This window comes from Apteryx mantelli, chromosome Z (assembly GCF_036417845.1).
Source record: "Apteryx mantelli isolate bAptMan1 chromosome Z, bAptMan1.hap1, whole genome shotgun sequence".
NCBI classification, from domain to species: domain Eukaryota; kingdom Metazoa; phylum Chordata; class Aves; order Apterygiformes; family Apterygidae; genus Apteryx; species Apteryx mantelli.
In genome coordinates this window covers 13069455-13090667 of record NC_090020.1, presented here as the reverse complement: position 1 = coordinate 13090667, position 21213 = coordinate 13069455, and the positions used below count along the sequence as shown (strand labels likewise).

General features: G+C 39.0%; 1 protein-coding gene across 4 annotated transcripts; it reads right to left on the bottom strand.

Annotated features, from left to right (window-relative positions):
• Positions 1-823: 823 nt before the first annotated feature.
• Positions 824-21203, bottom strand: FKTN (fukutin). 4 transcript variants are annotated; one of them, XM_067315731.1, is made up of 10 exons: positions 20993-21203; positions 19629-19688; positions 15665-15868; positions 13210-13487; positions 11713-11845; positions 9986-10115; positions 8720-8853; positions 7303-7430; positions 3039-3259; positions 824-2927 (listed from the first exon to the last, which is right to left on the bottom strand). In XM_067315731.1, the coding sequence occupies exons 1-9, from the start codon at positions 21095-21097 to the stop codon at positions 3046-3048; spliced, it is 1386 nt and encodes a 461-aa protein (XP_067171832.1). In that variant the 5' UTR covers positions 21098-21203; the 3' UTR covers positions 824-2927; positions 3039-3045. The 4 variants fall into 4 exon arrangements, with proteins under 4 accessions (XP_067171832.1, XP_067171833.1, XP_067171831.1 ...); XM_067315732.1 differs by having other exon boundaries at positions 824-2902; XM_067315730.1 differs by having other exon boundaries at positions 824-3259.
• Between the last annotated feature and the right edge of the window lie 10 nt (positions 21204-21213).

Genomic DNA, 21213 nt, shown 5'->3' with positions numbered 1-21213 from the left:
CTCTAAGGCAGCATCGTTTGTCATCTTGACCGCAGCAGCACATATGGGTCTGCACCAGAGAACTTGATTCCAGAACCACACGGTCAATGAACTGACAGACTAGTTCTGCGGTCACTGAGAAGTAACTGCAGAGCAACACGTAACATACAACAGATTGTACACAGCTGTATAACTTTCTCTTATTCTGCCTCATCCTTTGCAGTTACAAATACAATCTGGCATATCATCTTAGAATTATACAGGGCCAAAGATGTGTTCTGGCTTAAAAAGAACCAACAAATGTTGCAGAACGGGTGCATGCTACCTTTCACAGTTCAACTATTTAAGTGGCTTTTTTCTTTTTAAAGACCTTGTTCTGGTCCTGGTTTTCCATCTTCTCTTTCTGACCTCAGAGAAAGCTTACATTTTACTCTGTTGAAAAGTCAGGCAAGTAAACCAGGAATCTTCTCAACACACAAAACAAGGCCCAAGGATATTGCTGCTAAGCAGCAAGATTCTGGTAAATATGAAGATTCAAGTTTTATGCCATTTTGCATAAATGGCAAAAAACTATTGAAGGAAGGGGACACTGGAAAAGGAACTTCAAAGCAGAGCAGTTTAAACACATCAATGTCTTGAAGCACAGCTTTGCAACAGGAGCTGCAAGACTAGATGAATGTTAATGAAGATATAAAATGCTCCTCTAAAAGGAGAGTTTCCACAGTGAAGATACTGGGGAGCATTCCAATGCAAGTGGAATCAAAATATAATATAATAAAACATCACTTGTGCACACTAATTCACATCAAAACTTGGTATAACTGACATATTTCATCAAGTTTATTAAAAAATAAAAAGCTTAAGATAAACAGTCAATAAGCAGTATAAGAAACAGTTCAAAAAATTTCTTTGTGTTATTTTACAGTAACTGCAATGAAGTGTTAAATACTGCCCAAGATGAAAAAACAAAGGATGAATGAACATCTTGAGTTGCAAATTAGACTTTCATTCTTTTAATCCATGTTAAATATACATTTCTTTCTTCTGAAAAGAAAATATTTTAAGCTGAAGAATAAGTTACATACAGTTATAGTCAAATATTTAAGACATCTTCTCTCTCAGGGGCATGCATTTTTTCTGTTAGTCTTTCCATCTACAAGTACAAAGTCAAATATTTGACAAGATTATAATTTTCTGACAGTATCCTCTCTTTCACTCAAACTTCTATCACATCTGCAAAACTTACAGGCTTATTGTACATTATTAAACAAAGAACTTAATGACAACAGAATTCTGAATACTAAAATAAGGACATTGGCTTTTGTCATTTTAAGGAAAAAATGTGAAAAGTTCTACCTGAGAAATTATCCCTTACGAGGCAAGGTTTACTTTATCAAGTAAAATGACATCAGCAGAATTTTACATCTCTTTCTTCTTAATTAGGGAAAACTAACAAAGTTATCATACCACTTGAAGAGCCAGCATGACAAGTCTTTACCAGAAGCTGAATAATTTACTCCAGTGTTTCAATGGCAGGAGAATTCTAGCACATAGGATTGGCAGGAAAACATACATGTCACTCCAGGAGGAAAACAGCAGGAAAGTCCCAGAGTGCACCTGGAATGGCACAGTAGTAAACCAGCCACATGGCAGTGGCCATTTCATCTCTTCAGAACTGTATAAATTCAAATACACAGTTGAAAACTGCAAATCAACAGAATGCAAACCATAGACTCACTCTATTTCTATCAAGTAACAGACAGAAAAGCTATGACTCAGCCTTTTTGCTCAAGCAAAGAATGGTTACAGATTTTTTGTAAGAAAACATGAGACACATTCAGTATCTTGACAGTGGTTCACAAGTACCCTTGGGTCTGTACCGTACATCTAGTAGTCTTAACTCACTAGCAACTCTAACACTCTTGTCTTCCCTGCACAGGGCTCTGGAACAAACTCAGACACGCAAGCTCACATGAAAGCTGTTACCTCTCAACAAAACACTGAACAGAAAAGCTTATTTCACTGACCAAAAGTGCAAGCAGTAACAAGAGGAGAGAGAGTTGTCAGGCTTCAGCTTCCTCTCCATACAAAGCCTAGTGTTATGCCAATACTTCACTTGCAATAAAGCTATTGCAGATTTGATGGAACAGTTAGTATTTGTACACACTTCTGCTTACACTTACAGAAGAGAGCCATGATCTCTGCTCTGTGATCCCAAGTTAAACAGAGAATTTTATCAATACCCCCATTTCTATCTGTTTGTAAGAAAGGATGTATAGCTATAATTTCCTAAAATCGACTCACAATTTGTACATTACAAACACTAATTGGGCCATCAAATCTAGAATATGTTTTTTCATGTGAAATACATCCCTGCTGCATACATCTTCATGTTCTTAAAAAAAGGAAGAAAAAAAAAAGCAGATAACATTCCCTGTCATATTTGCACGCAGTGGTTAGTTTATGAAAAGAATAACTGTTGTAAGAAAATCTCCGACATAGATAGGGCTTTCAGTTCCTCCTCCCATTCATTTAATATTACACTGTTTCCCAAAGTTCCCTACATCTAAAGCAGGTCACATAGGCTCTGTATAATTGAAAAAGGTTCCACTCCAAGAGCAACCTGTTACATATAGTAGGGGATAATTCTGTGTTTAAAAGCTGAAAATTGAAAACGCCTCCTCAGAAAAAAAAGGACTTGTCCATCCAAGGATTTGTCCATTCTATCTCCCTCTTGAGCCTGAGAAAATTTTGATGAACTCTGGAAAGTCTAAGCCATTTGGCCAAAGTTTTTATTTAAATATTCATCTGCCCATGAGTTTATTGCAATACTTCTTCTCTATATTCCCTTTGCACCTTTTTCCTTACAGCTTGCCTTCTCTTCAATTCCCACATCCAGCCTTTAATTTCTTCCTTTAACTGTCTGGAAGAACGCATGATGAAGGTAACTTAAGCAAAAAAAAGGTAAATGTCTCCTCAGGAAATAGATGAGACCTTACAAAAGGAATGTATCTTGATACCTTAAGGAGAAGGGAAATTACAAACTGTTTCAAGGATACCAGATGATCAGTAGATTTGAATGACATCATCCCATTCATCAACAGGCCAGACACCATTGTCCTGAACGTTGGATGGTGAGCTCTTCCAGTCCCACATCTTCACAGGAACCCTCCAGTCTGGGCCATAGTTGGCTTCCACGTACTGGAGGGTTTCACAGGGCACATGTACCTTGAGTTCTACAAATTCAGTCCAACACAGAGTAAACTTTGGAAAGAGATACCTGCATCATAAGAGAATATGATCATTAGCAGAAGACCGAGATGCATATCTGTTTAAATCTATGCAGAAAGCAAGCAAGTGCAGCAAGTCACCATCTTTTACAGTTTCTCTCATTACATAACTTCCTGTCTATGAGATAGACACTTATTATTTACTTATTAGACAAGGGTGTTACCAACAATAACCAGTCAATATTTGTCATGTGTTCTTAGGGCATTCTTGATGCTATTGCCTTTTATCCGTATACTATTCTGTCACCTGTAGGAAATTACTTAGTCCATATCTCTACTTTTCCACTTACAAACTGGGTTTAACAGTTACCTCATTTATGAGGGTGTCATGAGCTTCGATACGTGTAAATTTTGGAGGGGAAATTTTGGTAAAAGCAGCATGAAAGACAGTCAGGCCCAGAAATAAGAAAACTAACAGAAAAAAAAGAAACAGAAAAATAATTTGTTTTAAACACAAGTTTCCACCTTCCTTTGATCTGACCAAAGCAAGCATGTTTAAGCATGCTGCCAAACTCAGAGCAGCTGCCAAGTGTTAAGACACAGTTGCCACCCTATACTTTTTGAAACCTGTTCGGCTATTGAAATTAATAAAATAAGTTATTCTACCCAGCCCACTTTGTTCTGCATCTATTATTTTCCCTAGAAGGGTCAACAGGAGCCCTATCTGTATGCCACCAGTGGAAATGAACAGATAAATTTCACAATTTGATCAGAATGAGGTCCTGTAGGAGCCCAGGGTCAGAGTCCAGTTGTTAAACAAGAAAGTACCAAAGACTATGTCCTGCAGAGTATCACTCCCATTTCTGAAGCTGTGAAGTCTTGCAGAGAAAAAGTGATTTTAAAAATTTCCTTTAGAACTACCACAACTTAAAAAGAAATCACAAGCACTTAGCCCCTTTGAAAGGGAATAGAGTTAAAAGATTTGTACACTTGCATGAACTAAAAATCCAACATATTTCTTTAAGAATAAAGCTAACGTTATTTCTAAATAGTGAACAAACAGTTTCAGAACATAAAACTACCTTAGTTTTATGCCTTAAATGGAGGAAAAAGCGCAATCAGGCACTTTTAGATCTGTATTCAGGGAGTACTGATTAGCTCTAAACTAAACCGAGAGGCAAAAAATGCCAGGTACCAAGGTGAAGACGAGGTAAACAAACTTCATCCGTGGGCGTATAATCGTGAAATCAATATTTAGCTGTTATTAACCCAAGGAATCATTCATGTATCAAACAGAATTGAATTACAGTGGATGTGCACAAGCAAAAACTATCAGCAACCCCCTGAAATGATATATCCTCCAGAGACTGAACTCTGAATAATTGATTTTAAGGAGAACAAATGGGTATTTTAAATAAACCATCTCATCTGCAAATTAAAAAGGCAGTGCAAAATTTCACCAAAATAATTACTGAGCTATGATTAAAATCAAGTATTTACATTCACTAAGGAGAAACACAGCTTCCCGTTGATACTTCTCACCACTGGCATCCTTGCCAATCATTTGCTCATTCCAAGTGGCTGGGATAAGGCTATATACACTCTTATGCATACACACTGGTCACTGTCTATTTTTCCAATTTCAGTCTTATCAATCTTTGAACCTAAAACTACTGAAAACATTTTTTGCTTACATAAAATCCTTTCTCTTCCAAATTACGGCTTTCCAGAATTTACTGTTTTTAAGGATTAAAGCAGACAGTGAGGTTTTCTTTCACAGATTTGATTTTTATAAATACTTATTCTCTGTGAAGAACACACCCAGCCAGCATAAATTCTGTAAATAAATGGAAGCTCTCAACTGTTGTTACTTCAAGACAAGATAACAGTATGCACATGTTTGCTTGTGTATCTGCAATGTGGAAGAAGTATTCAGATGCAGAGCTTTTAGCCAGACTTTGTGATTTAGAAACCAACTCTCCAAGGAAACAGAATAAAAATGGCTAGTGGAAAAATATTTAAGACTAAATAAAAAATATTTTCGTCCTTCAGACTTTTATCTAGTAAGATGCATAGAAAATATGCCGGTACAAATACTTAACTTTCTGAATAAAATGTTTCTTTTACCCTTCATTTATTGAAAGCATAAATACCTTGGAACAGAGCTCCCATCCTCATCTGTGATGATATAATGACAATCAGTATCTCTTCTGGTACCATATTAACACCAAGTGAGATTCTTTTAGAATTATTCAAAAGTGGATTTAAGATTCAGCATACCCAAACAATCGCTTCTCTTTTGACTGACCTCCTCACCTTGCCTTCCCCCAAAATTTTGAAAGGGCTGAAGACTAAGCAGAATTGAAATCATGGCACTGAAATCAACCACACTGGATAACTGCACCTCACAGCTAAAGAGATGTGGGCTTTTTTCTCTTTTTGAGAAGACATTTGGAATGATACAGTAGGGATTTCAAACAGCCTTTTTCTGTCAGTGCTCAGGGCCTTTATAATGGAAAACAACCAGTTTTTCTTGCTCCTTTTCCGTACAGATTAATTACAGTGAAGTACACCTAAAAAACACCAATCCAGGATTACAAGTTTCCTTAAACTAAGCTACTTTTAAACAAATTTCTCATTGACCTAGAAAGCCATATTTTTCAACTTTGTTTGAAAAAAATTACCACCAAAAATAATTATTAAGCTAACAGAAAAAAAGTGACTGTTTAATGAATGCCGGAGTTTCATAACAGCTGCAACATCCCAGGATACAGGAGCTGTAACTGTAGCACATGTACATGGATACAAATCCCCTTTCTGTTCTCATGCCTTGGACTGGTCACATCAAGAGAGGAAAAAAAAAACCCCCAACTCTCGAGTACCCAATATCTGATGCTAGAATATAATTTTGTAAGAGGATGACAACTCTACCAGCATGGAAACAGATGTCACAATTTATATGCAACACATGAAAAGAAAATGGAAGGAATTTATTAGTCAACAGGCTTCTCAAAAAGATGTCACAAATAAAATCCTCCACAATCTTGTATGGAAAAACAGACATTAAGCCTGCTTTGGCGCGCTGCAAGAAACTGTTGTGGTATTCTAAGAAACAATTCTGCAACATGCCACCTTTTCTATTAAAAAAGTCTTCCTTTTGTCTATTTGTAAGTGTGCCTTTTGACTCTGGTCATTAAAACAACTTCCCCAATCTTTGTTTATCCTTTCAGAACAAAAATAACTAAGACAAGGAGCCAGATGTTATCACTGTCCGGGTGAGAGTGTTCACTAGGTTTCTGTTACCTAGACATAAGCAACCCACTTCAGACAAAATATGCAAGATAACGATATCCTACAAGAACTCATCAAGGTCCTCAGCTGGTCTGCAATTGTCTCTTTCTGCGTTAAGTTCAATGATGGAAACAATCTAATCATCAAAACCTACACTGAGTTTGCTGAGTAGACTAAAAAGCTGTTGTATTTATTTGCTGATTTAATACTGAAAGAAATGAAGAAATGTGGAATCCTATTTAAAATTCCATTTTCAGAATGGGAACAACAAACTTATCTGTGCAGCTGTCATAACATTACTGCAAAAGAAACACTCAAAATCATTACTGCAAAACCACGGGCTTTACTTTTGCAAGTGCAGTTAAGGCTTTCTGCCACAATGCTCTGTCATCAAGTCAGATGCCCAAGGGTTCATTTTTTACTGCAAAATCAGTATGTGCGACTAACAGTTTTGAAGACTTCTTTCTCATCTTATCTCTTTGACTTAGAGTTTGTCACACTCCCGATAACATCTGCTTGATATACTGACATGCCACCATTGCTTTAGATTTCACAAGAAAATTGACATTTGACAAGTCCAGCACCTTTCCAGTAAGGCATAGGCAGTACTGTTCTTTTCCAATTCTGCAGTTTCAAAGCACAGAATATCCACTGACTCCCCTCTGATGACTGCCCTTCCAGCAAGAGGTCAGGCTGCTGACTGCTGGCTCTAGAACTTCACCAGACAAAAACACACAACACAGGATGCCAACACTGACTTGTTCAACTCCTTTCCTACAAAAGGTACAAACACAATTCATACTTAAATTTCTTGCCCGATTTGGCCTGAGTTCCTCCATTCCATATGTGGTCATCCTCTTCATAGAAGAAAAAAATATCAAGTTTTATATCACCTTCTCCCTGGAAAGAGAGTTCCAAGCTGTCTTCTACCTGCAAGACAAACATATACACTGTACGTACTCATAGAAATATAGAAAAAAATGCAAGGCTACTTATGCCAACAGGTTTCAAAGAAAAAAGTAATTCTGGTCAATGTTGCAGGATGTCTCCTATCCTAACTGAAGAAAATACACTAACTCAGCAATTTCTTTTTTTTGATGCCTTGAGAAAACTGGAAATTTTCTTCACCTCAGTGGAGACTACCTTCTCCTTCCTCACTAGCCCCAACATCTCTAGCACCAGCTCTTTTTTCTCTCCCACAAAACCGGGACAGAGCTATTTATTTGGGCTCAACTGTAAAGACCCTTTGTTTTGGCAGGAAAGCCAAGACCAGTGGTTTCTTCAGGAATTCTGGCAGACACCATAAGAGCTGTGTAAAGGAAGATGGTAGTCTAAAGCAAATAATCCTGATAGTACTGTCCACTTAACATCACAACAGTTCAGCCTCTACAGCTGCATTTGCTATAGTTTGAGCACCATGAATGGAAAGTGATCTACCTTAAGTTCCCACCTTTCTTCGCACAGCTCACACAGTATCTTACCACAATTCATGAAGGAAGTGCTAAATCTAAGACTGCAGTTTGATTAAAAAGTCCTCATGTAAAAGAGCAGAATAACCTCAGTGAATAAACACACGATTAATAGGTGTCTTCATTTAAAACACTTCCTTTCTGGTAAAACACCCACTAGCACCAATCAATGATATATCTCCTGAACTGTGGCTGAACTGTCCTACCCCTGCAATTTTGCTTTTCCTCTTTACCCTTCAGATTCCACTCTACAGTCTGTGCTCTAGCAAAGCTAAGCACAGGTCCACATAAGCTAACAATGGACAAGCCCAATGCCCACCTCAAGCAATCTTTCCCTCTCTGCTAGCTTTGCATACGAGGCTCCACAATTTAAGTGCTATCACCATTTCTCCTCTATGATCAGGCCCATCCAATATCAAAGATTAAATTCTACCTTGATTTTTTTAGTTTCTCTAGCACCACTCAAACAAATTAGACCCCTTTAAAGTTAATTAAAAATTTCTTCTGAGGTAGAATTCAGACTCTCCAAACAGGGCTATGGCTATTAAGAAAAGTGTTCTGTATAGTCACACACTGCCCAAGAGAATACACAAAAGTCAATGAGATTATATGTTTAAGTAGATCACTCATGGGCAAATATGCAGGAGGAGATCTCAGACACCCAATTCAATGGAAATAATCTGCAGCTACACTCAGACTAATAAACCTACCAAAAAGATGCATGAAGCAAATCGTTCATTATCTGCATACCTTGCCAAATTTGTGCTTCAGTGGTAATCCTGCTTTCTGAAATGCTGGAATGATATCTGCTTTGTAGTCCCTTATAAAGACCCCCAAATCCACATCTTTGCTGTAAGGAATGATATTGCACTGTCTATACCAGCCTGAAGGAAAAAAGGAAAAAATGAATCAGTTAATTCAGAAACATGAGGAATATGCGGACAGAACTAAAGCAAGATAAGACTGATTTGACCTAAGGTCAACAGGCTGAGATCCTTGAAGGAGGCCATAAACAAGATTTCTGTCCTTCTGTAGTGTCAAACTGACCATATTGAAGAAAACAAATACTACTCTACTTATAGTCAGCTCCCTTCTCCAGAAAGCCAGGAATGAAAGAGAAATCACTAACAGTCTTAAAGATAAAATATCTTCAGTTTTCTAATCTAAATGTCTTTAAAGAAAAAATATTTTAGATCTGGGCCCAGATCTAGTCAGCAGTGAACAGTTACAGGGATACAACTATGCTTTCAATTTGAAACATTTCAAATAGCATCTGAGATATAAATCACCTTTTAATTACTAAAACAAAACAAGACAAGATGGACATCATTTCACCTATTTCATTAAAGCAGTTTTTTGGAACTGTCCATTCAGAAGGTGATTGTCCATAGGACTAAACAAATGCAAGTCAATGCTCACACATATGAACTTCTATAATCTGCTTCAGTTATGAAAAAGTCTTTCTCCTGTAATTAAGACATTACTTCCTATTTCCATAGAATTGAAAACCTGCAGTATCTACTCTAATAAGCTGATGCATAAAAGGCTGTGTTTTAAAATAAATGTAAACCACATTTAAAAAGTCAGTGATAAACACCAATTGGCATGCGAAGAAAATCAGGTGACAGTGTATAGGGACACCAGAAAAATGTGCCATCCTGTATTGTCCAGCTACCACTTCAATAAATTGTACACCACAATTTAGGGAACTGCTGATTGCCTTCTAAGCTGTGATAACACAACACAAGTAAGTGCTAAAAAACACTAAGCACTTCACTCAAAGTTTGCTCAGCATCTCCAAGGGTCACAATTTTAAAGGAAAAGCATTTGGTCAAGAGCAAAAAAATTTTATTTTAATAGAGCTAATGTGGAGCACCTGCCTCACAGTTCACAGATATCACCTTCGAACCGTGTATGTTTAGCTGCTAACCTCAGCTTATATCATAAAAGCAATAGAGGATGAAATGTTTAAAACTTCAGATGAACTAAAAATACAACATATCACAAATGCTTTACCAAGGCAGGTTCCACTGCTCAGCCAGAACTTTACTCCTAAGTTATTTAGTGTCAGGGCAGCCAGATGCAGCAAGGATTTTGCTTTTTTTCTGAACTCCACTGCATCAAGAGAGGCATCATCAGGGTACAGCTAGAAAGCAAAGGAAGAGTAAGTTATTTTCAGAGAGCAAACATGCCCCTTCGTTTTTCATTGTCCTAAGAAAAAACAACTTTTAAAATTTTTAGGTAAGTAATATCTGGGCATTATCTGTTCCCATGTATATAACTCAGTTTGACAACATGCACCGGAATGGCAAGTTAAACTTAAACTCTGAAAAATCACTCTTCAGTTTTTCCAAACCAGCAGAATGCAAAGTCAAACTACAATAGTGAAAGAATATGTGTATTAGGCACTGCGATCTCCAAGGGGACAACAGAGACAGAATTGGACGGACTGAGCGTATTACAAGTTTATTTGGCGCCACCAAGTGTTACAACTGAATACTGACAACTTCTGCCATTTAATAGTAACAACGTGAACAGAAAATAGTGCCTATCTTCAGCTACAAAAATCCTGCTGCAAGATCTTCTGTAACGCAAAGCCAAAAGTAGTATGGAAAAGCCTGGGCAAACATTACCCTGTCAAACACATGAATGATGCACCAATCACTCAGCATCACTAATGATTTCACTGGGAGCTCCTCAAACACAGCTGGAATGAGAACTTACTTATCAGAATAGATGCCAGCTCCTTGTTTCAATACTAAAGCTCCAAATTTCAATATACCTTCTGAGGCACAATTCCTCTGTATGAGGTGGTTAGTGCCGGGAGGTCTCAGAGCTGAAGTGCAGCGTGCTTACAGCTTCTGGACCTTACGAGTGAAGTGACACGACCCATGTACCCCTGGGTAAACACTCCTGTTACACGCATGGGGAGACAGATGGAGAAAGCATGGCTTTCACATGTAGAGATCAAAGGAGAAACCCTTGCCCTAAATTCTCAAACGTCTGAAGAATGGAAGCTCTGATGCCCTTTTTTTCCCTTCCCACAGAACTAGAGGTCACACAAATTCAGTGACCTGATTCTGACTCTGCAGCTTAATTGTGGTAACTCAATTTTATATCTCAATTCTTGTCAAGTTAGGACAAAAAGCTCCTCCTACCCCAGGAGGAAGTTTTCTACTATCTGCTAAATCAGATAACAACACTCTGAAAACACTGTTCTAAATAGCGACGAAACCATTAGCTTACATGGTCAAAAAGGAATAGAAAAAAGTAATGTCTGAATGAATATACCATTTCACAGAAACAGAGTTAGAATGGTGGAACTGCAGTGCACGGTTCAAACGAATAAAAAGCATTACTGAAAACTATGAGTATTTCCACAAGTAATATTTTCAACCGCAAAGATACACAAAATCTTAGTCTTATTTACATGAAATCTATTCAACAGCACCAAATGTGAGAGAACTATGGATAGATTGGTTACCCTGTCTTTACACAGTTTTGGACCATGGAAAGAAATACCCTCACAAATCAAAAAGACAGATAATTTTTTCCCAGTTACTGAAAGTTTTCGTTTTATTACTATTTACTAATTTCTGTGGAGTAAGTCTCAGAGAGTGTATTTAACTTCATATTTGCAAACAGTCCCCTCCAAGTCAAACACAATGAAACATTTGTAGGTTTCAGCCTATCAATGAGTAATTTACATTACATCTCAGAGACACTACCTGATTACCACTAACCTGAAAGAAAGCCCGAGCTTCTCTGTACCTACATTCAAGAAATCTAGAGTGTGATATCTCCTCAAGAAAACTGGATGGATTTTTTGGAATTTGAACTTTTAAGTCATCAATGGAAGCAAGCAGAAGTTCAGGCCTGCAGGGAAAGAAAGATCACCCCATTCAATTCCTTTACAAGCCACAAGCCGTTTTCTTCTCTTGCTCAAGTTAAAAACTTAATGCCCAGTACTGCCAACAATTCCTCTGTTCGAACATACCTAAAACTGATTACAAAAGAAGAGCAACAAAAGCTTCAACATATTCCCCATGCATTTACAAACCTGAAATCATGTTTAAAAAAGATTAAATGCTTATAAACCTTTACTTGGCATTACAAATCACTGGTTCCATTACCGACTCAGGACTTGCACTGAATTTGTTCAAAGCTGTTATTCAGTGTATTTGAAGATTCAGGCTGTTTTTTTGGTTGTCTAAATACAGATGCACTTAAGAATCAAATTTCAGCCTCTACTTTGAGGTTATTTGCTTTAAAATATAAAAGCTGCTCAGCCTTCACAATGAATGAGATGCATATTTAATAGTTTACATAATTGACTTTAAATGTTCAGGCACATAACAAGTACAGATTCATGGTTGAAAAAGGAAGAAAGAATGGCCTCAATTTTAAGAAAAAACATAACTAGATTTATTTTGACCTGTGAAATGTTTGGCTGTTTCTCTCTGTTTTTTTATGATACATACACATATCCTATAAGAATACTATTCTTAAAGTTAGTGGTATGTGTCTGGCTTTGAAAATAGTGACAAGATTTGCTTTGTGGACAAGTAACACCACCAACTCTAACATTTGTGCAAATCAGGAGTCCTCTCAGTGCTTTAAGGGTACAGGTTAGATGGAATGGCTGGCACATACCTTTGTGTTACAAATATCACTTCTTTTTATTCATGTTCTTTAACACCAGTCACTATCATTAAACAGATTTCTGCTGCCTCCCCTTTTCCCTTGATGATCAGCATTGGAAAAACCTCTGTATTCAACTTTTGGCTACATATCATTACAGAAAGCTTTTTGATAATGGCTGCTACTTTAATCTCAAATATTAGTAACACAACCCATATCCTGTGCAACATTTATTTCAGAATATTTCATGCACAAGATGACAGTCATCAGATACTTTTAAATGTTAGTCAGGTATGTCTTTCGTATATCAAAATATCCTCATGCACACCAAATATGTATCTGCTATTACTAAATTTCTTGCTGCTTCTACTTCATCCCTTTGACTTTTTTGCATTTATAAATAGTAGGAAACTCTAGTAGCAGGTAAACAGAACTGAATTTATCTTTATGCATTTAATTTATCTACACTTTGAGAGCTGAATTATTCATGAGCTGAATTTTATAGCTTGATTTTTAGAAAAGAGTAATTTTACATACAGGAGAAAGGAGTTATCCTGGAAGGGCCATTACAGCTTTTTCTTCCTCTTTTGTGAACTCACTTTTCATATGCTCCAGGATAGCGACCAAAGTGGAGTTTCCGGAAAGGCACAAACTTTCTGTCCATATGTTGCTTGAGCCTCAAAGGGCCATGCCAGAGGTAGTGGCCACTCCTCTCATAAAAGACTACCAGGTGAATAGCATGAGATGCCAGCTTAAAGATGTAGTGCAAGGGAATTTCAGTGCCAGACAGGTCATCCATTCCGTCCAAGCGGGGGTCTTTGTTCAGAATCTTTAGCCATTGGAACCCCATTTTCTCAGCAGTTCTGAAAAGGTCCATCTAAAAAGGAGAGAGAGAAAAGCTAAAGAGAACAGAAACAAAAATTGAATGCTAAATGCTTATTACAGACTAACATTATTCCCAGGTTTCATCGTTTAGAGGTGAGCACAAACTACTCCAAAACAAGACCTTAAATACCAGCTATAACTACCTGAAACTGCTGTATTTCCTTTTCTTAACTTTTGTCCCTCAAATTATTCAATAAAACATCAAAACATCAAACAAAATCAATCAATAAAACATCAAAATAAATGCTGTCAGCTTTTTCTCAATCACTATGTTCTGCTTGCTTTTGTAGTGTCAAAAAAATACCCACTTGCTGAAACTCTTCAGTTGATACAAAGTAGAATCCAAGATCTTTCCCACAATTAAATTCTACTTTCAGTATTCTAAGAACACTATCCATGTGCACAGATAGCTATCAAGAGACTTCACTCAGATTCTTTAAATATATTAATGGTAAAGCCAGTGACTCACATTACTAGAGATTCTACTATTCAGTTACTCTGTACTTCTCTGAAAATCTCAAAGCCACAAGTTTTACAGTCTTTATGACTTTGGATATTCTGTTCTCTGCAGAAGTTTCTAAGCAGAGAAGTATATACTTTCTAAGAAGCATTCTAAGCAGAAGTTTCTCTCCTAGATCCAGCTTCAGTCATTACTTCTTTCAGCATACGTGCACTTCTCTTCCCTCCACTTTCTGCCTGCTTCAACCCGGCTATAAAGCAACTTCCTCTAAAACCGACCATTTCAAGAAACGAATTTCCTTGCACAGTTAAATGTGCTCTTTGTCCCAATACCTCTTCTTTTTAGCTCAGATTTTACATTTTTGAATCCAGGACCAAAATCAAGAGTTCCCATATTTGGACTAGGTCTGCTCCTTCACAGACTACCTGTAGCTTCAAACTGTTCTCAAAAGTTATTCTTGTGTTGAACTTGGCATTCCTGAAGTCCTTGAATAATAATACCACTAATGCATACACAATTACTGAAAAATCTTATTTTATGCTTTACACAAATACTAGTCTAAATGTCATCAACCACCAAACATTAACATCAGGTAACAGGCAAGCCAACAGACCGGTATTTTCATAAAAAAGGTATTGCAGACAGCTTTTAAAAACTTTCGGTTATCTGAAATAACTCTTAATGTATCCACCTTGAAGTGTACTGCACAGGTCTATCAGCTTCTCCTCTGGATGCCACAGACAGGACCAATGAAGCACAAAGCAACAGGGAGGTGGCATTATAATAGTGTTCTATTATACACATGGCCTCCTTCTCAATTTAAATCCTTAACTGCTATGGGAAAAACAGCCGGTTGATCAGATCCTGAGGGCCACCACACTTCACTTGAGTGGGACTGCTTCAGTAAAATAACATTAGCCCATTTGAATGTTTCTTGCTTTAAAAAAAAAAAAAGTTATCAGTGTCATCTCTAGTTTGTATATATTAATATACATTTCCAGATGACACTTAGCTGATGAAGTAATCTCGGATTCCATTTTATCCTGCATCATATGCTATACATCTGTTTTTATCACATCCATTTAAAAATCTCAGAATACCAAAGTAAAGCATAGGTCCTAACACATTAAGTGACAAAATAAAATCCTGTAAGTACAGGGATTACAAAATGAAATAGTCCTAAAAGAAATGTAAACCTGTGGCCTGTGTTAGTTTTTCCAGCCTTGTCACATCAATTTCATTTCTTTTGCTATGACAGATCCCCTAACTCAAGACTTACTATGGCTGCATCTCCATCACAGACTTAAGCTTTCCTTCTTCCTTTCTAACACGCCACTTTATTTTTTATTTTTGAGGGTGGCCTCTTCTTACAACTGCTTATGAATATTGCTGACTGCCTTTAAAAACTTCTGGTTATCTGAAATGAGTCTTAAAGTACCCACCTTCTCAACACTTCTTTGATTTCCTTCAAAGCATCAGGGTTGCTATTCTCTTTTGATGACTCATGTGCTTCTAAAAACAAGCAGACTACTCCCTGAATACCTTTTACTCCAAAAAAACAATCAGCAAAAAAATCTCTCTCTGCTCTACTTTTTTACAAGATATCCACAGAATGTATTCGCAGTCCTTAATACAAACATGAGAGCATTATGTCACAAGATCCTACATTACAATACACAAATACGAACTGGAGAAGAAAAGGCACTTACTTCATGTTTCCACGTTTTGTCCAGTAGTGCAAATGTAGTAAAGTCTCTTGGAGCACAGAAATACTTGCATTCTGGGCTAGGGCCATCAGAAGAACTTCTGATCTGTTCAATGTCTTTATCAATCAGTCCCAGCACCAAGGGATCAATCAAATACACTGGTATATTTTGACTGGATATTAAACCTAGGAACTTCCTAACCACATGCTGTTTGATAGAGGAGAAAAACAGAAGTTAGAAACATTTTTTTTTAAGTGCACAAAGGTTAATACTTTAAAAGTATAGACTCATTGGCACAAGGAACTCTTATCTCCCAATAAGACTCCGAACTCAGTTCTGAGTATGAGCTTTACTTCCACAAGCATTTGTAGATACAGAAATGTTCTCTTTCAGAAGAACAGTCTGGTCTCAGACCAAACCCAGGGAGCAGGCAATATGCTGGAGGGCAGGACTGCTCTTCAGAGGCACCTCAACAGGCTGGAGAAACAGGCAGACAGGAACAGTGCCAAGGGCAACACAGCCAAAAGCAAAGTCCTGCCTCTGCGACGGGAGAACCCCATCCCGCACCACTGGCTGGCGGATCCCCGAAGGAAGAGCAGCTCTGCAGAGCAGCAGCTGCGAGGCTGCTCAGCAGAAGTAGGGGCTGCAGCACGCCCCTACGGCGGCGACAGCCAGACACACACTGGGCTGCACCAGCAAGACAGCAACCACGAGGGCAACGAAGCCATCGTTCCTCTCGTTCTGGCCCCCGTCAGACCATATTCGGAGTCTTGTCTCCAGCTCTGGGCTCCCCACGACTAAATGGACACTGACGTGCTGGAGCAAGTCCAGCGGAGGGCCAACAGCCCTCCAGTTAAGGCACCAGAGCGCAGGAAAAGTCTGCGACTATTGGGTTTGTTCAGCCTCAGGAAGACAAGACAGGATGATCTGATATCCGATTTCTGCTTTCGACTACATAACACGAGGGCACAGAGAAGATGGAGCTGGACTCTCCTCAGACTCTGACAGGTTGAGAGGCGCTTGTCATGAGCAGCAATACAGGAAATCTTTATCAGATGTTAGTAAAATTCTAGTGTCTGACCAGACACCAGAATAGGGGGCCAGAGAGTTTGTGAGATCTCCATCTTTGGAGATATTCAAAGTTTAGCTGGCAAAAGGCTGGAATAATCCAGTCTGCTCAGCTCTGCTCTACACAAAGGCTGGAATCTGCACAAATTAATGCATGACTCTAACAGTGGTATGGCACATACTGAATAAGGACCTCACAGAGCTTGAATAGACTTTACATGCAACAGATTGGTCATGGCAGATCCTTAAGGCAGACAAGTAAGAGCTCTCCTATCCGAACATTTTCTATACTGTTCACGCTTTAGATTTTGTTAGGTTCAACAGAGACATCTGCTGGAGAGAAGGAGGTTAGACTTTCTGGAAAAAAGTAACTGCCTAACAACCATAAAAAGAGAGTGGTAAAGTGCAGAAAGAGGGGAAGCGTACAGTCTTTTCTCTTATGAAGTGGTTTAAAAATTACTACCACATCTTCAATTTATAGGAATAGTGCTAACTCTTCATTAAACTGCTCTCAACAATGACTATTTGAAACAGTCACTATACCATGAGGAGGCTGGGCATATACTTAGCAAATAACATGTGGTAATACACTTAAGACTTACACTTACGCATCTTAAAAGTTTAAAAGCTTTGTATACATTTACAAATCAATTACTTTCTTGACAAAAATATATATGACTATTCTTATTTTTTTGACGCAGTGAATGAGTAGAATAAATGTTATCATAAAACATTCTTGGCTAGCAATATTCTTCCACAGCTTTTGCCAAGGGACAAGCAAAGTCAGCTGTGTGATTTATTATGATGCCAGAACGAGCAAGGAGAATTAGAAGATCAATTACAGAACAATCTTGAGCAATCAGTATCATTTGCTCCATTATATAGACAGAGGCTTCATGTTATTCACGCTGTATCAGCCATACCAACTTTGCTGCATATGAAGGGTGATTCAGTGAGAAGGTAGGAACTGAACGCCAAAGACTGCTATCTAGTCTTTTGATACCAGTATAGCCAGGGCACTCAACTATGGCCAGATTGCATAAAGCGCTAGAAGTGGTAGTAAGAAGATTCAGTGCCTGGTAAGAAGATTTATTACTCAGCTCAGTGGAGAATTTCAGTCAAGTACATTTAAATGTCCATGAAATACAAAAGATTTTCAACAGTCATAGCTGCCCTGTTATTAAAAACGTAACTGATGTATTCAAATGTGACAGCTACACTTAACGACTTAACTACAGTTCTAATGAAAAAAAAAAATTTTTGGTTACAATAGCACTGTGAAGCTTTACGTTTGTTACATCTCAAGGATTCTAGACCAAGCGTGATGAGGGAAAATGATGGCCAAGTGTCCACCTACCAGTCCAGCAACCTGATCCTGGCCTTCTAACTCAAGCTCTAATCTTCCTCCAGTCACACTCTAGTTTGTTTAACTAGACTCCATGGGCCAATTTCTGATTCTGGTACAAGGCTTTGGCTTTCAGAGGGGTGGAAAAGGGAAGTGAAGACAAAGCGGATCAACAAACAGAATTTAGGCTCTATGGAGCTGAAAGGTAAGTGATGTGCTAACCTTATTTCTGTGATTAAAACAAGCAGCTCCTGAAGAGCAGCAAGCAAATCCATGCAAAAGTATCTATTATTTTTTTCTGTCACTTCTCCAGGAAAATGGCTCCTTTAAGTTGGAACTTAAAGAATCAGTAGAAAGAGATGGTCATGATGTCAAGCATCTAAGAAGAAATCCACTCAAATAAAATATTTTGGACTTATCATGCAAGGATTTAAAGAAAGCTGGGAGTGGAACAGGTGCCTGGCAGGACTGAGGAGCACTCTGCTTTGTTACTAATAACCCTGTAAAATCAAGTTAAAGCTTAATGGGAACTCAGTCCACAGACTGGTACACTGGAAGCTCACTCTGGCCACTGCATGTCACATAACACCTTGCAGGCAGTCCCAAGGAGTTCCACTTCTAAGAGTGCTGAGAAATTCCCGGTGCCAGCAAGCAGTCCACGGAGCAGTCTGTTTGGATTATCCCCAAGTACAGCTCTTAACAAGAGCATCTTTCCTCCTACTCAGCACAAACAAGACTTTTAAATGGCTAACTAGCAACATATATCAGATTGCAGTTAAAGCAAAGTGCACACCGTTCTCCTTCACCATCTGTGCTCTTCTTGGGAGATCCATTGACAAAATGACTTCTGTAAAAGTGGCTCCCAACAAATGCTAACTACAAACGTTATAACTGAGCTTCTGATTCCGTGAGGCTAGCATGATGTTTTGGTTGCCCTCAATCTTGCAAACCTTAAATAAGTTGCAACAAAAGTTTCCGATTAGAGTATCTAATGGCACTTGTAACACTGCTCCTGAACGCTGGAATAAGGCAACTGCTAAATGCTGAAATTTAACATTTTTCTGCTTGTGAAGAGTTTTATGACTCAGAACAAGCAAGTAACATGAAATATGAGTAGCAGGTCAAACAACTGGAGCAAGCAAAGAGGTCTTTTGTGACCTGAGAACTGCAACTAATTTTGTTACCATGCTACCGCCTGTCAAACAAGCTGCAAGTCAAGTAAGTCAAGGTTTTCAATATTTAGTCAGAAAGACCACAAAAGCCTTGATCAAAACTTCTACATCAGAAAGAACGGGTTTTGCTTCTTAAAATACCAACACTGTTAAGGACTGCACAGGCAAAGGCTGCAAACCTGTAACCCTGTCTCGATGCCCTTTTAAACTGATCTTTACAAACAGTGCATAGCTTTATTCATTGAAGAAAATTATCTTTTAGACCTTAGTATTACAAAATGCCCAGTGAAGAGAAAAGAGAACTAGACCCATAGTTTGCAATTCTGCATGAGTTCTCTCAGATTTGCAGAGAAACCCTATGAATCAATGATGTTGTACATACCCATCTAGTGCTGTCTTGACCCGACTGGCTTCCTCTGCCTTTTGAAAAAACTGCTGCATTCTATCAAGACCAAAGAAGGAAAGGGGGGGGGGGGGGGAGGAAAAAAAAAAGTAAGTTTAATCTGAATCACTCCTTAGGATTTCTTAAAAGGACTTTTAGAGGCACTTACCCAGTTAGCACTTTATAATAATGACTGTGGTTATGGCTGTGGTCTTAACCACAGTATAGAATGCGAAGTCATAGCCAACTGTTCTCGCTTAGTATATTTAGAAGGATAACATAAGCCTTGGGAACTTACAGATATGCAAGGATTGCATGAGCAGGCCTCAGGTTTCTAAGTCAATATGCCACTAAGGGTAAAATAGGAAGATGACAAATGCAAACAGTGTTAGGCAAATACCACCAGGGGAAAGACAAGAGGTTCATTCCTGACTCTTTCCAGATGTAATCCTAGAGAATTACATCTGAAAGAGAACATACTCATATCATGAAGCCAAAGCAAGTTAACGCCCCAGCTTTTGACTTCTGAAAAAATATGAATAATTTCTCATTTACAGCCTTATTCATTGTTCCCAATTAGAATACAGAAGAAAGAAGCCAAAGTTGATGGTGTCATCTAGCGATAAGACTGCCTACATTTATTAAGAATGCCTTCACCAAAAAAAGGAATGCCAGGAAACACGATACCTTCAGGCTCTTCCGTAAAAAGAAAATGAAGGCATACAGTTGCAAGAAGTTCCTTCCTTGAATCTGCCTTGCAACTGTAAAGTATGAATTCCTCAAAAGGAGAATATTTCATTTCTCTAATGTTTTCCCTATTACAGAAAGATTACACTAAACTAACCATTTTATATCACCACCAGTGGTATGAAAGCAGGATTTGGTGTTAAACGCCTTGAAAATTATGAACGCCGACCTCCAGATAAAGCATTAAGATGACCACTAAAAAGTTGCTTCTTTTTTTTTCCTTTTAAAAACGCTGCTATTGAACGAGCTGAAGAGAATAAACTCTCCCTTCCCCTGTTTCCTCGTTGCGGGGGGGGGGGGGGAGGGGGGGGGAACCCCACAGAGAGCAATTAGCGTGACTTCGGTCTCAGCAGAAGGCACGTAGAACCGAGCAGGAGAGTCGAACCGGGCCGGCTCACGAGCGGCAGCAGCGCCAGGCGCCCCAGGCCCGCAGCGAGGACGCCGCGCCCGGCTGAGAGCCCAGACCCGGCTTCCCCTCGCTGCCGGCCAGCGCCACGGGAGACGCCAGCGGCACCCGGGAATTTGGGGGCGGGGGGTTAATGCCCCGAGCGGAGTAAGCGCTGCCTGCTGCAGGCGTCATGGGAAAGCCCGGCCTCCGCAGCCGCGCCCTCCTTCACCTTCTGCGATAAGTAGAACCTGTAGTAGGAGAGCTGGAAGAGGAGGAACACCAGGCTGGCCGCGGTGAGCAGAGCCAAAACCACGTTCCTGTTGATCTTCTGCATCAGTCCTCGGCGCTCGCTCGCTCAGCGCTGGAAAGCAGCTCGGCGCCTCTCATCTTTCCCGGCCGCCGACCTTCCGCGGCGCCTCGCTGGCGACGGAGGCGGGCAGAACTGGGAGC

Excerpts from the sequence above, each read along its gene's own strand:
- FKTN (XM_067315730.1), bottom strand. The coding sequence starts at position 21,097 with ATGCAGAAGATCAACAGGAACGTGGTTTTGGCTCTGCTCACCGCGGCC. Across the intron at positions 15,869-19,628 it reads GTCAAGACAGCACTAGATGG|CATGTGGTTAGGAAGTTCCT; the intron begins GTATGTACAACA and ends TCTATCAAACAG. Across the intron at positions 8,854-9,985 it reads GAGCAGTGGAACCTGCCTTG|GCTGGTATAGACAGTGCAAT; the intron begins GTAAAGCATTTG and ends TTTTTCCTTCAG.